Source organism: Chlamydotis macqueenii, chromosome 1 (assembly GCF_036417535.1).
Source record: "Chlamydotis macqueenii isolate bChlMac1 chromosome 1, bChlMac1.mat, whole genome shotgun sequence".
NCBI lineage: Eukaryota > Metazoa > Chordata > Aves > Otidiformes > Otididae > Chlamydotis > Chlamydotis macqueenii.
In genome coordinates, this window is record NC_141556.1 from 78,405,979 (window position 1) to 78,422,975 (window position 16,997).

Here is a 16,997-nt window from a genome sequence, read left to right on the forward strand (position 1 = left end):
CCTGTTTTAGCTACTATGCAAGAGTGGTCTATTTGGCTTTAAGTATTTTATTTAAAGAGCATATGCTGTCATCAGAGGTGTCCCATCAACTTCATTACACAGCTTGAGCAAAAGAGGGTAATAAATGGTGAACAAATTTCTTTTCAGTAAATACCGTACTCTCATTTAAAAAAAAATAAAGCAGAAAAAGAGCCATCTAGGGTAGAATCAGCAAACATCATTTAACATGCCAATTTGTAGGGTTAGTTCTTTCATGGTACTCTGGTAATAATTCGAACAGGGCCTTAAACAAGTTCTCTTTCACTTAACAGATAAACGGAACAGACAAATTTCAGGTTCTGACCCTTTTGACTATTTTAAACCCTGAGGGAGCTGCAAGGGAATCCTGTCCCTAAGATGACTGAAATATATTCTGTGATTGGGAGTGGGGGAACAAAACCACAACTGGGCATTTCTGCCTTCTTATTGTGTATGTTAGGAATTGACATGGCCCCTTACTTACTCATCTGCTTTTCAGGATACAAATAAATGGCACTTGAGTCAGGGGAGGCTGCTGTTCAAGTTCCAGTTCAGCAGTCACTGTCTGCAAAATGGAGAGGTCACCAGTGCTAGGTGCAAGCTGATCCTTGCCCAAGCAGGGGGCTGTGATTTCCTAATGTAAATCTGACTGCAGGCACAAGAGAAGGTGCTCCATGACTTCAGGGGTGGGCTTAAATAGCTGCAGTAACCAGGGCCATCGATAGCTCCCCTCTTCCAGTTAATTTTGCTGCAGCTTGAAGCAACAATGTAAGTGTTCTAAGCTGACACAGCAGCAGTCAGAGTAGCAGGACTGATCACTTTTCAAAACGGCCAATTCTTCCTGCTGACTAGAGAAGCAAATTTTAGCTATAAGAGTCTTTGAGATAGTTCTATACACGATGCTGAAAGACTTAATTTTCAAAAGTGATGTATGCATAAATGCAGTCTCTTAAGGGGAGAGGATGACTGCAGTCTATATTCCAGCTGGTTTTGCATTTGATTTTTACCTTCTGAAAAACACAGCTGAAACCTCGAGAACTGACCCTGCAATTACATCACACACTAAAACCTAAGTATGGTTTCCAGACTGTCAAGCGTGACAGATGACTGGATGTTTTCTTCTCAGGCAGAAGAGACAAGAGTCAGTGTGCGTGCATTAAGATTGCTTTTCCAGGCAAAATGTCTTCAGATCTTCACCTACTTTAGAACAGGGACAAAAACTTCCACACCAAACAACCTCTCCCCATCTCAGTAGTTATTAGTCTAGAAAGAAGCATGCACCTCGCTGTTAAGCCTTTCATTTTGCACACACACACTAGAGAACAAGCAGAAATAATTTTTGTGATGTGGAGCTGACATACCACAATGCAGACAGAAAGGTCATCTGACAGACCCATCACTTCCACTCCCTGTAAAAACCTCATTACTGTGGTGTGATCTCAGAAGGCAGAACAGGTCAAATCCACAGGGAGCATCAGCAGAGAAACCTGACTGAAGCAACTCTCCAGGACTGACGGATACAAACGTGCCGGTATCGGAACAAAGCATGGTCCCTGAACGTGCTCGCCTGCAAACACTGAGGTGAGAGGCAGCTGACTACAACATTTCAGATGCTCAGTGTTAGCAACTGGACTGGTAATTATACCAGTTTAGTGGTGACACAACTCAGTGGTCGGTGAAGTAACAGCACCTCAGGAAAAAAAAAGTAAGTTAATGCAGTGCCTAACCGTAATCATTTCAGTAGTTCAGCTGCAGTCAAACTTACATCCTGGAAATCGTCTACCACTGCATAATTAGATGCTAACTGGTTTTAATTCTGCTGCACTAGGAGTATCCATTACCTGCTTTCTGAGATAACTAGCAGCATACTCTACGATTTAAACAACTGCTAAGGTATTTCCATAGGTACACACTGCAAACAGGTCAGTAAGTCCCCACGTACGTGTGATATGTGCTTGCTGATACATTGCTGTGACATCCTTTTCTCCCTGTGTGATCTCGTGCCTTAACAGACTGAAAAAGTACAACCAATACTCACGCTAAAAGTGTAAAAGAGGCAAGTTATCATGATGCACATTCTATAAACGTGAAACATTTCCTGTTCCTCACAGCTCAAGAGTTCTGAATCTGAAGCTTGCAAGCAGCCTTGTACTGGCAGACCCCTGAAGAGCAGCCTAATCACAGTTTCAGCTGATGAGAAAATAATAAAACCCCTTCATTTTAAAGGCAACTAACAGTCCCAGGTATCCCATAAGTCATTTTTGACACATTGAACCATCATCTCCTTTGGGGCTCCCCCTTGGCTAAGACCTTGGTCCAACTGCCTTGAAGCACAGGCAGAGAAAACTTGCACCTGCTCCTAAATGACCTTGCAGGTACCGCTTCAGTAGCATGGAAGCGCCTGGAGAGTGGCTCGTATGACGCTCAGGCTTTACGTACATCACACACCCACAGCCCCAGAAAAGAAAAGGCTAAGACAGACAATTTTCATTCCACTTAAAACCATGGAAACAGCTCAAAACTTTCCGTGGAGCAGATGTAAAACACCTACTATTAAACAGCTTCTGGCCTGGGTTTTGGTTTTTTCTCACTAAACAGTGGGTGTGCCATTATCTGATGCCTTGATTCTCTTAGGAGAGTCAGTGCAGTTTCCCCCTAATTTCCTTTTAGCACAGTCCACACATGAAGTTCCTGTGGAGAAGGGGGAAGGGAGGGGGGGGTGGGAAAGAAAGAAACATTTTAATTTTGCCAGTTAATGTGCTTTGTATACTTTTTATTACAAGCATCAAATATTAAGGTAAGCAAAACTCTGGTCCACTGAGGTTCTTGCATTTGGCTTTTAAATTACAACACCAACCCTGCTGACAGTCTGCACCCGTTCAGTGATCTCGAGCTCTTCCCCAACACTGAGCTCTGGCACGAACATATAATGCAGGAAGTAACTAATTACACAGCTGCCTTTCAAAGAAAATAATTCTTGATTTTGTGTGATAATGCTTGTGGAGTTCACAGGTGAGAAGCTTCTTTCTTTTAGAAGTTTAAAAAGAAATTATCGGTGTGAGCTACTGTTGAAAGTATAAACAGTGTAGCTGGACAGTAAAAATGAATGGAAGGGAAATTCCCTCAGAATCAGGACATCCATCACTTAAAACTCCAGATATATTTTGGAGGGGGGGTATTATACAAATCTGTTTGTGGTTTTGGTTTTTGTTTTTTTTTTTTTTTTTTTTACTTGCTATGTATTCCAAAATACAAGTAAATGGGTATTAGAATTACTTGTGAGGCGAGTGCCAGTAAGTTAGTAAAGGAACCTTATAGTAAGTGGAACTAGACTAAATTGTGCTCAAGCGTTTGCTGTCTTCTCCACTGATGAATGATTGTGCTTGACTGAAAAGGGGATTTATGAACTCATCTGAAAGACAGGTAAGCTTAGAACCTAGTTGGAATTAACAAAAGTCATCTCTGACTTTACACCTGTCACACCTTGTGTACTTCTGGATTGTGAAAAAGTGAGAGGTTTCAGTCTGCCGCTGCCAAAGACCCTTCTATGCAATAATGAAATGATACTTCTAGACAGTTTTAATATTATTTGCCCGAGCAGCACAGATATCTTAGAAGTGCAATCTTTTTAAGATGAAGTGTTGTTGCAAAGGGGAGTTTTGCTATTTTATACCATAAATTGGAATGTATTATTGCTCTGCTTACTCACAGAAGCACCCGAAAGCTACCTGCACAATGCTTAGCCAAAAATTCACCGTCAGTGCTATGTGCTTAAGGTGGAGACTCACTCTTCTATACCTTCTTAAGGCAGGCATTCAACATGGCCAAATGCATGTTTGCAAATTTAAGCCAAAACCTCATGGATGTTCATATTATCTTAAAATACCCTGGCCACCACTAATAATTGTAAATATACATTTTCCAGAGCTTTTCCATTCAGTCCTTTGTCCTTTCATTGACAGCTGAAAGTTAGCAGTTACCTGCTGATATGCAGAAAGAAAGAGGAGTAAAAAGAGAATGTGTTAAGCAGACTTTCAGAGCTAAATCAGAGCGCTGCACAACAATGATTTAATTATTTTGTAAATAAGAGACATATTTCTATCTCCTTGATAGATTGTGGAACTTTCTGTAAAATAAGGACATTGCTTACCCAAGAGTGTTGTGCTGTCCACTCGATCAGCATCTAGAGAAGTGTGAGAGACAGCAATAGCGTAAGCTAGTATCCAAAAAGTTTGTACACTTTTATGCAACATCCCAGAACAGCAGGGTTCTATTTAGAGTCACAGAACGGTTGTGCTGTAAGGGACCTTAAAAATGACCTACTTCCAACCCCCTGCCATGGGCAGGGAGCTCTTCCACTGGACCAGGTTGCTCAAAGCCCCGTCCCAACCTGGCCTTGAGCACTTCCAGGGATGGAGCATCCACAGCTTCTCTGGGCAACCTGTTCAGTGCCTCACCACACACGCAATTTCTTCCTTATGTCCAATCTAAATCTACCCGACAGCACTTTAAACCATTACCTCTTCTCCTATCACTGCACTCCCTGACAAAGCATCTCTCCCCGGCTTTCCTGTAGGCCCCCTTGAGGTACTGGAAGGCCCCTATCAGGTCTCCCCGGAGCCTCCTCTTCTCCAGGCTGAACAGCCCCAACTCTCTCAGCACCTCTCTCACAGGAGAGGTGCTCCAGCCCTTTTATCATCTTGGTGGCCCTCCTCTGAACTCGCTCCAGCAGGTTCACATCCTTCTTCTGTTGGGGGCTCCAGAGCTGGACACAGTACTCCAGGTGAGGGTCTCACCAGGGCAGAGTAGAGGGGGAGAATCACCTCCCTTGACCTGCTGGCCACACTCCTCTTGATGCAGCCCAGGATGTGGTTGGTTTTCTGGGCTGCAAGCGCACATTGATGGCTCATGCCATGCTTCCTGTCCACCAGCACCCTCAAGTCCTCCTCAAGGCTGCTCTCGATCCATTCTCCGCCCAGCCTGTATTTGTACCTGGAATTGCCATGACCCAGGTGCAGGATCTTGCACTTGGCCTGGCTGAACTTCATGAGGTTGGCACCGGCCCACCTCTCCAGCCTGTCAAGATCCCTCTGGATGGCATCCCTTCCCTCCAGTGTGTCGATGGCACCACACAGCTTGGAGTCATTGACCAACCTGCTGAGGGTGTACTCTGTCCCACTGTGCATGTCCCTGACAAAGGTGCTAAATGGTACTTGGTCTCAGTATGGACCCCTGAGGAATGCCACTCGTCACTGGCCACCTAGACATTGAGCCACTGACTGCAACTCTTCTGACCATGACCATCCAGCCAATTCCTCATCCACCGAGTGGCCCATCTCTCAAACCCGTGTCTCTCCAGTTTAGAGACAAGAATGTTTTGCATGAGTCCAGGTAGATGACATCAGTTGCTCTTCCCTTATTCATCAACACTGTAACCCTTAGGCAGCTATCAAATTGGTCAGGCACAATTTGCTCTTTGTGAAGCCGTGTTGGCTGTCACCAATCACCTCCTTATTTTCCATGTGCCTTAGCACCATTTCCAAAAGGATCTGCTCTATGATCTTGCCAGGCAGAGGTGAGACTGACTGGTGTGTAGTTCCCCAGGTATTCCTTTTTTCCCTTCTTAAAAATGGGGCTTATGTTTCCCCTTTTCCAGCCACTGGGAACTTCCCCAGTCTGTCATGACCTTTCAAATAGGATGCACAGCAGCTTAGCAACTTCATCTGCTTCATCTGTAGACTGAGAATTCTACCAAGGCATGACTGCTGCACCCCAGGCTACAACCTTGACCTCTCCAATAAGTTCTTCCACATCAGTGAACAGCAGGTCCAGCAGTGCCGCTCCTCCGGTCAGGCTCTCCATCACCTGTACCAGGAAGCCGTCCTCAACGCACTCCAGTAGTTTCCTGGACTGCCTGCAGCTCGCTGAGCTGCTTTTCCAGCAGATGTCTAGGTGGCTGACGTCCCCTGTCAGGATCAATGCCTGCATTTCTCCTTTCTTTCATATAATCCTTTTAACAAACTCCTCCTGCTATTTTTTAAAAGAGAGTTTGTAAACAAACATTAAAAAAATGAAACCTGACAGTTTGGTAGTGTAAAGAGCGGTAATGAGTCTTTGAAAACAGTTTTGTTTGGGATCTTGACTTGTAAATTAGATCAACAAGATTTTGAAGTAAGAGTAAGGTCCCTCTTCAGGCAAGTACGATGCCAATTAGTAATTCCACTGAACAAACAGGGGAGCATTATAGTCTGATTTTGTAGTCAACTCCATTTACATAAGCTCTAAATGGACGCCCCTCCCAGGCCCATCCTGTTATCAATGGCTGCTTCACAATGAATTGGCTACTGATACTCCAGACTCAACAGGCTCCAGACACTGCTCAGACTATGAAAAATGCGTCCATCACACCCATCCACAGCAGTATGTCCAAGAACAAACCAGCAGGCTAAGGCTAGTTCAATGTCTGAAATTGCACCCCAACTTACTTTTAGGTGTCTACGCTGCAGACAGACTTCCTGAAACCTAGATGCTCTGCTAAATACTTTTTCTAGCCCTCATGGAAAGAAAAACCTAATCCAGTCTAAAATTAATATCCATTCAGTTGCAAAAACCACGACATAATTTGGGCATACACCTGCAATATTCCTTTAGGGAAGGCAAGTTCCTGCTGTGCATCACTTGGGAATAATTTTAGACAAAAGAGTTTTGCTGACATGATAAATAAAAGAGCTGTAAAACCGTATTCTTCCCAAGGTCATTTACTCCAGTTTTTTTCCTCAATTCTCTGGATAAGCCGTAGCGGAACTCTCCTTGTTTGCAAAACATTAAAGAAATCTCCTCCCTTCAAGATACAGTTGGTTGTTTTCCCTGGTTTTGTATTAAAGGCTCTTCATTGTTACAGCTAATGAATTTTATGAGTTGAGAAGAAACAGGATGGAAGGGAGCGGGGGAAGTAGGTGAACAGACCTAGTTAGTAAAACTTAGCTCCCTGTTGATGCAGGATGGTTACCTTCAGCAAAGGTATCGAGCAGTTCTCCATTTTAGCATTAAATGCCCTCTACAGAACGCCATTCACTGTCACAAATGGAATACTGTTCCCCAGCCTCTTCTATTTTATTGTCTCAGAGCAACCTGATCTGGTTGAAGATGCCCTGGTCCTTGCAGAGGGGTTGGACTGGATGACCTTTAGAGGTCCCTTCCAACCCAAACTGCTCTATGATTCTATCAAAACATTATCCTCACACTGAGGTTTCCCCCTTATTAGCCCTAACTGTGACAGAATATCAGGCTCCCGTTAGGTCAATCTGTAAATAAGGAAAATTGATATTCTTGACCAAATGTTTAACTTCCTAAAATACCAAAGATATTACATTAAGTCCAGGATCCAGAGCCGGTAGCAGCTTAAACCCCTAAAAAATGAATCCAAGCCACCAGATGGTGATGAATCCTTGTTCTGGTGTCTAGTATTTTGGGGCTAACGTCCCTTCATGAGAGAAACACAAAGAACACTGAAACTGTGACCTACAGCTGAGGGTTTTGGTTGTGATTTACACAGCAGCGGTACACAAGAGCATACACTGCCCTAGCAACACAGCTGGCTTTCTGCATAGTCCTGCCTCTTTTCTGGGCCCCAAGTATTTAATCTATACGGTCTGACAAAACCCTCGCCTTAGGTAACGTCTGTGCAGCGATCACAACAGAACCGTTTGGCAAAACACAGTTAAATTTTAAAGCTCACGCGAACCATGACTTCAGGATCTTGAGTAACATCTTTATATCCCGAGGGATGCAGCACCATTCCACAGGGATCTGTGTATAAGCCGTGAATGTGAAGAACTCCATACTTTATATGACCTCTGGCCCACTGAAGAACCTAAAGCCAATCAAGCAAGTTAAATTCTTTTGTTACACTCTAATATACTACGATAACCGAGATTGTGCAAAAACATACAGCTGCCCTGACTTACAAAACCACTTGAAGCAGAAATAACTACTTTTGCACTCTGCTGCATCAAGAAATAGTTTTAGTTACTAATTACACAGCTTACTTTAAATTGTAATGAAGAGCTGACTGCTGATCCTGAAGGTATCTCTGGCTTTTTTTTGTCTAAACAAGCACTCAACCAAGAAGCAAGTCCCAGCAACGCTGACAGAAAAGATATGAACACCAAATTAACTGCCAGCTAGGTGAAATCATGTTTGTGGCTGTTACAGCTACTTCACGTAAGTTAAGTAAGTTTGTGTCTTTTTTCCAGGGACTGGAGGGGAATTGGTTAATAAATGTGTTGCTGAAATTCTCTTTGGTGACTGTTACCAGATTATTCAGAATAAAGAGACACCTAAAATAAACGTCTGTTCATCTGCTGTTAGCTCATAGACGCGCTTTACCGACTACGGAGTTTTAGCCTCGACACTGTTTAATCAGGAAAACATCTTTCAACGAAGCTCATGAGCTGCCTTCTCTTACAATAAGTGTAAAAATGTTGCTGCTCTCATCATACCTTATCCTTATCTTTCAAGTCTAAAGATTCCATAGGTTTACCCTGCTGCTGACCAAATATTTCAAGTAAATTATCATAGTTTGTAGTCAGAACCATTGTGCCTCTCTCCATGAGTCTCAGGATCGACTGCAGAACAACAGGATTCTGAATGTGCTGTTCCAAATCATCAAACACCTCCATTAAGCAATCCTGGAAGAAGCTGGGCTTCGTATCCCCAGTACGCTGAAAAAAGGAAAAGACGAACACTTCGTAAGGACCACGTGCACCGTTATAACCGCCTCCAACGGAAAACCCACATCATTTATCTACTTCAGGCCAAAGCATTTCTCTCCAAGAGGGCTTACATGGTACACCAAGCATAAAGGTCTGAATGTACAGAACCATCTAAAACCAACCTCAGATTACTCAGGTGCTCTTGCTACTTAATGTAGCTCAAAATAAGTCTGGTTTTCTCCAGGTAGCTCGTTATACAGGTACAATAAACCAAATTATTTTGCTACAGTTAAATCCTCACTTGTCACTTGTAAACAAACACGGAGGTACACTTTTAGGAAAGCGTAGGCTGCATTTGCCTGGAGTACCTGCTGAGACTGACAGGAACCTGTAACAATTCTACAAAACATACAGGCTTCCTGTTCAAGGAGTTGTATTACACACAGAACAAACGTCTGTTGATAAGCCAAATACAGTTACTGGCCTAACCACATGGAAACCTCCCCTCTCTCAGTATGCTTTGAAAATCAGTTTGTGTACTAAAATTACCATTCCCTGGATTCAGAGTCTGGGATATATGGATATCCTATTAATGGGTTGGGCTTTTTTTCTTTTTTTTTTTTTTTTTTCTTTTTTTTGCTTACTGTATGTGTCTTGATGTATTTCATGTGTTAATCACTACGTCTGCTACAAAGCCTAACTACACAGTCTCCTCCCATAAGAGAGATGTTATCATTAAATTTTGCCTGCAGAGAAGCTCACTATGCGTTGCAAACGCTCAACAGGTCCTACAACTTAGCAGTGTGTATGTCACCCGAATTATTTCAACTAGAAGACTTGGCAAACCTACTAGCGCAATCTGAAAATCTCTGGAACCCAAGATGAACGGCTGAGAAACCAGGCACGTATGGACTGTCTTCAGTGAAGTGTGAGCAGCAGCGGTGATTCAGTCTGAGTGACCTAAGGCTATCAGCAGGGTCAAGGTCTACCTGTATTGTCAGGGTAGCTCTAGTTTTAGCCGGCAGAGCTGTAAATTCTTCTTTCAGTTCCACGAAACATTATGTCAAATATTTAATAGTCAGGACTCTTGCTTGTATGAATTACGGCGAAAGCTTACTTACACTAAAAACCAAGGATTTTTTAATCTTCTCCAAAACGAGCAATGTACTATGAGATCACCCTCAAAATCTCAGTTTTTACCAGAAAAAAAAAATCAAGTTTTAGAAAGCGGAAAAGAATTTTTGTTGATAACAAAATAAATGTATGTAATATAATTTTGGAAATCAAGGTGAGTTATAGGCATACTCACTGGTGACATTTTCCTGATGAGATCATGTGCAACCACAAGCAGGTCTCTGTCTTTGATTACTTTTTGACGAAATTCAGCGACATCTCCCGGGTGAAGCACCTCCAGCTGTTCAGCTGCTTCAATTACAGCCCCAATGCAGCTTCTCCAGGAGCACAGCGCTGGGATTCCCGGTGCTACTGCAGCACTGACTCCAGTTCCAGTTACAAGAAGAAGGTCCCGAGGCTGCTTTCTTATTAGACTTTTTAAGAACTTCCTTTAAAAGAGAAGGCAAACATCTTCATTTTTGACAGTGCATTCTCTAACTTGACTGAAGATCTCATGACTGACTCAAGAAGTCCGTATGAAATATTAACACTTGTGCAAATGCTGACCAACCAAAAGGACCCGAGTTCTCCACTGCTACGCAGAAGATTGCTACTGGTAACAGTTCACAGCCCTCCCCAAACCCACGATGTACTCCAAGTCTTTTTGTCATTTTAGACAAGGAAGCGTGCATAATTAATTTAAGCCAAAAATGGCAACAACTTCAAATCACTGATGTCTTTGAGAAGAAAGCTGACGATTGACAATTTGCAGTCTACTCAGCTAGCCAAACACCATTTCATATGAAATTTTGAAAAAAGTATTCAAAAGGACTGTCCAGTGATTTACTTAATACACGTCTGACAGAAAGTATGTGGAACTATTTCAAAGGGACAGTATTTCAAGGTAACATCTTTTGTTTTTCCGGGAAAAAGCAGTATCTTTCATTCTCACTTTAGGATCCATCAGCATAAGAACAGTCACGCTTGTTGAGATCAAGGGTTCATCTGGCGCACTATTCCGATGTTACTAACCACAGGTTACTCCCAATGGCGTACTCCGGTCTACGTCCGTATTCACTGCACAACGCAGCACAAAAAAGAAACTGTCCAGAAAGTCTGGCTTTCATGATTAATTTGCAAAGAAGTGAAAATGTATTTACACCATACAGTGAAACCACTGTATACAAAGAAAGATTTCAGTAACACAGAACCTTCGAATTCCCTTAACTTTCAGAACTACCTTCAGGGATTTTTAATTCCTGTTAATCTGAATGTTTAACACCTCTTACTTCACAATCGTCTGAAACCATCTAGCTAAAACAATAACGTTTAACTTGAAACGGCCTCAGGCAAAGCAACTAATAGACATGTAGATAAAGTTGCCAGCTAACGCCTACAAGGAGTGTGTTGCTGATAATCCCCATGCCTTCCTGACACACTCAGCACCAATCGTTTCCTCTCAGCAAGTTATTATTTATTCTGCACGAACAGCTTAACTGAGTACCAAGCATTCGCTCAATGGAGAAACGAGTTTCTGGGATCATTGCAAGTTTTCAAGCATGATGTTGTTCTCATATCCAATTTTCAGTCAGTGATTTTCCCACTACATTTTCAGATTTTCATTAAGAGACAGTTTCATACAACCTCTGCAACACAAGTTACCTGGATTTCTGCTCACTTGTAACTGTTGACCGTTCTGATGATTCCATCTCTGAGCCCTAAGTTAAACAAAAAGTAAAATAATTCTTAATGCTCCTACCTTAAAAAAGGCCAAGATTAACAGTATTACTGTTAGCATTTTCTATTTACTCTTACCAAGTATTTGAAAATCAAGACTCTCTCTGTGTTGTGGTTTAGCCCTGGTCACCACACAGTTTCTCGCTCACCCTCCCCCTCCCCAGTGGGATGGGGGAGAGAAACGGGGAAGAAAAAAACTCGCGGGTTGAGATGAAGACAGTTTACTAGAATAGCAAAGAAAAACTACAATAACTACAAAATATAAGGATACTAAAATATACAAAATGAACAATGTACATTTTCTCACTACCCAGTGACCGACACAGCCCGTCCTGAGCAGCCATCACGGAAACGAAACTGAGCAGCAAGCAAAGGAGCGAAAAGGAGCCAGAGATGTAGAGGGAACGAGGCCAGTGAGCGAGAGAGTGAGATGGATGGAGGTGGATGCCCCTCCAAGGGCAACCCCCACTTACACACTGAGCAGAACGTTTATGGCATGGAATACTCTCTTTGGCCAGTTTGGGTCAATCATTCCGTCTGTCTCTTGCCCAGCTTCCCGCACCTGCACCTTAACGAGACTTTGAGACTTGGAAAGCCAGACAGTGCCCTTGGTCTCATTAACAACAACTCTTATCATCAGAGTGTTTTTACCAACATTCTTCACATCCAAAATCCAAACCACACCGGCTACCGAGAGGAAAATTAACTCCATCCCTGCCAAAACCAGGACAGGACGTCACATCCCAGTTAAGCAACGCACTGCCAGAAACAAAGCTGACAAAGCAGGAGTGTGCCAACCTGCCACAGCTCCAGGAAAGCTCAGTCGATTGACATTTTGGAGCTAACGGAGATACGGCTATTCATGCAGATAAAAAATACTTCTGTCTAAATTCAAGATAAAATTTATCACACTCACTAAAATGCTAACTCACTTCAAGTAAACTAAAGTATTTCTTCATATTTTTTTGTCACAATAATCAGTTGATTCAACCAAGTTTGTGGAAACCGGACTTCTGCAACACATCGTGATCAGGAGAGGCCCTCTGCCAGCCACTCTACCAGACCATACAACATGAACGATCTTTTTCTCACCAAGCATTTTAAATAAACACTTATTTCTCTACCATATATATTGTCTCATGTCTAAAGCATAAGGAGGCCTGCATCTCGGCAGGGGAATTTGGCTACAATATCATCACTTAGAAATCCCCAAGTTTCATTAATTCTTGGTTTTGGTTTTGTAAGGATGTTTGTTTTTGTTTGGCTTTGAAACACACCTCAGTTTGTGGCTGTGGAGACTGCAGACTGCAGACCCCAGTCCCTCAAATAAGCATTCTGCCAGACCCTGTGGCTCATCAAGCTTCTTGCCAGCTCTGAGGTTCACATGCGGGAAGGTAATTTGGAAGCAAGAGGCCTACGTTTGGAGATCATTTGACAAAAAAAACCAAAACAAAACAAACCAACCAAATAAAGAAAAGAACAAAATGAAGGAAAAAAAACCTCTTCTCTGATAGAGGGACAACAGCATTTCTGAGGAAAACACACAGATCTCTTCTGCAAATACACCCAGAGTGTCTTTTCAAGTGGAAAAATCTTCTCTTATTGTAATATTTATTTTCTCCATGCTCCTTTCCTTCACTGACAACATCCTACAAAGACGCCACACCATCGTCTGAAGAACGCCGGCACTTTCAAAATTCACAACACTAACCCTGCCCAGAGCAAAACACCCCAAAATCCAGAGAACAAGACTCCTTCATATATGGAAAAGTTACGAGTTCACAACGCAAAAACAACACCTGAAGGAAGGGCAACTGATTTATTCTGAAAAAAAAAAAACATTGTGTTATTTTATAACCCCATCCCGTGAATTATTTGGGAAGGAATCCCCAAGAAAACTCCAATAATCACAGTGGTAACTAACCAAAATTAAGAAAACAAGCATCTCTCCACAGGATGTCGTCACTACCAACATTTTAGACCTCACTGGTTCCACTCGTCCCTTAAAGCTGCTTCCTGGTGCAAACGTGCAGGAGCAATCAGCACCGTCCCTAACAGCTGCATGGCTAAAAACGATAAAAGTTCAAATTTCTCCATCCCTTTGCGTACTGGGGGTTGTGACTAGCCTTGAATATCCTCCTACTAGAAGGAATAGGCACTTCTTCACGGAGCACACCCAGAAAAAAGAGAGGACCTGGGCACCAGCAGCCAAACCCTGCTTTGCTGCTGGAAGGACACCCTGGGCCAACCCAAGGCCTGCGCTGTTGCTCTCCAGCGACCTTTCCCCACGGCAGCCCGGACCCCCGGCGGCCTGAGAGCGCTGGGCCGGAGCTGGCTCTTCGCTCCGCGCACCGGGAGGGTTCGTCAGAGCCAATTCTGGCTGCTTCCTTCCTTCCCCTTCGACAAAGCAGCTTTTATTTCAGGCTCCATCCACGAAACAAGCACCCCACTCACCGACGAAACTGCCAGTGGGGTTTCCAGGCAGTTTAACACATAAAAACAGCCTTAAACGCTCATCTCAAAGGCAGCACCGGGCAAAGCGAAGCCGCTGCGCCCCACCCACCCCAGTTCCCGCCGGTTCTCTCCGGGAAGAACCCGAGAGCGCCGGGCCGGGCACTTCAGTCCCCGGTCTCCCTCCGGCAACCGAACCGGCGCTACTGGGCGCACGGCGGGCGCTCATCCTCCCCCACCCGCCAGCGAGGAGGAGCCGCTCCCCGGGCAACGCTGCCGGCGCCGGCCCGCCCTGCGCCCGGGGCCCTGCTGCCGCCCGACCCGCCCGGGAACCGCGGGCCGTGGCGCCCCGGGCTGACGGAGGGAGCGGCGGCGGCGAGGCCAGACGCAGTCCCCACCGGTAATCCCCACCGGTAACCCCCGCCCCGCCCCGCCGGCACAGGGCCGGGCTCCGCCGCCGCCACCTCGCTCGGCCCCGCCCCCGCCGCGCTCCGCCGGGGCGGGGCCAAGGGCACCGGGCTCCCCCCGCGGCGGCCACCGCCCTCCCCGCCGGGGCCGTCCCCTGCCACTGCTTTCCCCGCCGGCTGGGAAACACCGCCCCGCGACAAAGGTTCCGCCTGAGAACGGTTCCGGCCGGCGGGAGCTGGCTGGCTGATGCCGTGCGGGCAGCACTCGCCGCAGTGAAATCTGTTGGTTTTTTTTTTTAAAAAGGCGAAGCGTTTCGCTAAAACCCGTGCAATGGCTGAGCGGCAGCGGGGTCGAGCAGGCGAGCTGGGGCGAGGCGGTGCTCGGTGCTACGGCATGGTTCGTAAAGCGGGGACGGGTAACGCTCTCCTCCCAGCTCCCCCCCCCACCCCCCCCGAAAATAGTTTAGACTTTTTCCCGGCTAAAATACAAATTAGCAGCCTTCGAGCCTGTAAGAAATAGAAGAATCAGTTACAGGAGAAAGGGAACCGCTAAACTTGAAGATTAACGGGGTCGGTGCTACGAAAACTCACAGGTGACAGAAGTATTAAGGTGAAAAATACTAGGGTGAGGAGAAAGCAAAACAAAACAAAGACAAAAAAAAAAAAACCAGCAAAAAGAGTCGGTGATGGCAGAGTTACCTCCCGCGGCTCTACCGAGGGGTGGGCTTGGCTGCCCGTGCTCACCGGGGACAGCAGAGCACCTGTCAGTCACTCCCGTTCGCATCCACAGACTCACACGTTCACCGGCCTTCAGCTGGGCACGCTTGAAAGACAGGAGCCAAAGCTCTCCTCCTCTTCAGATCGCTGTGGTCTTTTTTCTTTTTCTTTTTCTTTTTTTCTTTTTTAATCTCTTAAAGCCAAAGCCTAAACACTGAAAGTTCCCTCAGCACAGCTCGTTAAGGCACTTGATTCACGCTCTTTAGCTCAGTTCCACCCCGTTTCCTCACAGCGGGGCCCAGCTTTCTTGGCAGCGCTGTGGGTGCCAGGAGACCACCCCAGGAGAGGCGTCGGCTGGGTGTGAAAACCAGGCAGGGGGTGGGTAAAGGCTGCCCACTGCGCCTAAGGATACTACTGCCGAACAGGACCCTGTGTGAGCGATCTCAGTGATGGTCTGCGTAGGGCCACTGTGGGAAAGTACAGGCTGCACACAGCTGTGAGAACGCGACCTTGGAGAGGGGAGCTGGGCGGGCTGTTACCTCAGAGAGGGGAGCTGGGCGGGCTGTTACCTCAGAGAGGGGAGCTGGGCGGGCTGTTGTCTCAGAGAGGGGAGCTGGGAGGGCTGTTGTCTCAGAGAGGGGAGCTGGGAGGGCTGTTATTGAGCAGGATGTGGCTGCTATCCGGGAAGCGCTCTTAGGCAGCAGGGCACGTACTTGGCAGCCTTGCTGCGTGGGCTGGCCACGCGTGCACCAACACCCGGTCAGCGCTCTGCCACTGAATCTGCTGAGGGGATAAACAGCGGCGGCTCGGCGCAGAGGGAGAGACAAGACGCAAAGCGCACTCTACAAACAACAGGGGACGCCCTGAAAGTGCTGCGCCTACCTCCCTCCTCTGCTCTGACCCCGCTGATCATCACCCTCCTGCTCGGCGGTGCCTCTGGCTTAGTTGGGTTGGTAAGACTCTCACCAAGGGAAAACAATACGCTGGTAACTGCTCATGCTAGGAACTGTAACTGCTTAATGCTAGGAACTGCTTATGCAGCGCTGTAACAGAGCAATAAATACCGTTGTGCTTTTAAATATCATATGCTGGGTGACCTTTGTGCATAGGAATCCTACGAACCGGCTACACTTGGTAACAGCAAGCTGGTATTTTTTATGAATAGGATGACACAGGTCGAGTAGTCTACCAAACTGAAGATAAAAATACAGAGAAACAGTAATACGTTATTTAGGTATCAAATAATATTTCTGCATACACAATACAGAAGTAGTAAGGGGAAAACGTGTTACAGATTAAGCAGCTGCACTCTCTTACAGTGGCTGTGCATCAGGAAAAATAGAAATTGTAGCAGTCATCAATCCAAATAGCAAAGTATGCCTCAGATCTGAAGGGATTTAATTTTTCCCCTGAGGTTACAGTCACATATCTCAATGTTTTGCAATCTCTAGCATACACTTCTAGAAGTATGACTGAGCAACAACAGCAAAAGTTAACTAAGCATCTCTTCTGGAGAGAAAGTATCTAACTGAATCTGCTTACTTTAGTAGCATGAAAAGAGTAAGAACTGCTTTTCTTGTACTCCATAGTCCAAATAATCGAGTCTGTTTTGTCATATATTGAAATAACACCTCCAGAGATAAAACTAAGTATTCTTTGCTGATCTTTTGTTCCACTTCTGTAGTTGTAGGTACAGCTGACCTTTCCCTAAATGACTAAAGCTACTAATACACATTCTCAATATTATAACCCGGAAATGTATGCAAGAACAATTTTACTGCTCGTTGACATGTATCTACTGGTCTCCTCTTGCATATCTACAGTTTTACCCATGTCAAAT

General features: G+C 45.1%; 2 protein-coding genes across 6 annotated transcripts in view; both read right to left on the reverse strand.

The window, feature by feature from the left end:
* Window positions 1-16,997, reverse strand: part of LOC147602149 (uncharacterized) — a 214,208-nt gene that overhangs the window by 114,748 nt on the left and 82,463 nt on the right. The gene's annotated exons all lie outside the window — the stretch shown is intronic.
* LOC147602152 (protein FAM118A-like) lies at window positions 7,551-15,233 on the reverse strand. Of its 2 annotated transcripts, none has more exons than XM_086757817.1 (5): window positions 15,140-15,233; window positions 11,508-11,563; window positions 10,042-10,294; window positions 8,520-8,741; window positions 7,551-7,891 (listed from the first exon to the last, which is right to left on the reverse strand). In XM_086757817.1, the coding sequence occupies exons 2-5, from the start codon at window positions 11,552-11,554 to the stop codon at window positions 7,739-7,741; spliced, it is 675 nt and encodes a 224-aa protein (XP_086613943.1). In that variant the 5' UTR covers window positions 11,555-11,563; window positions 15,140-15,233; the 3' UTR covers window positions 7,551-7,738. The 2 variants fall into 2 exon arrangements, with proteins under 2 accessions (XP_086613943.1, XP_086613937.1); XM_086757811.1 differs by lacking the exon at window positions 15,140-15,233 and adding an exon at window positions 14,037-14,049.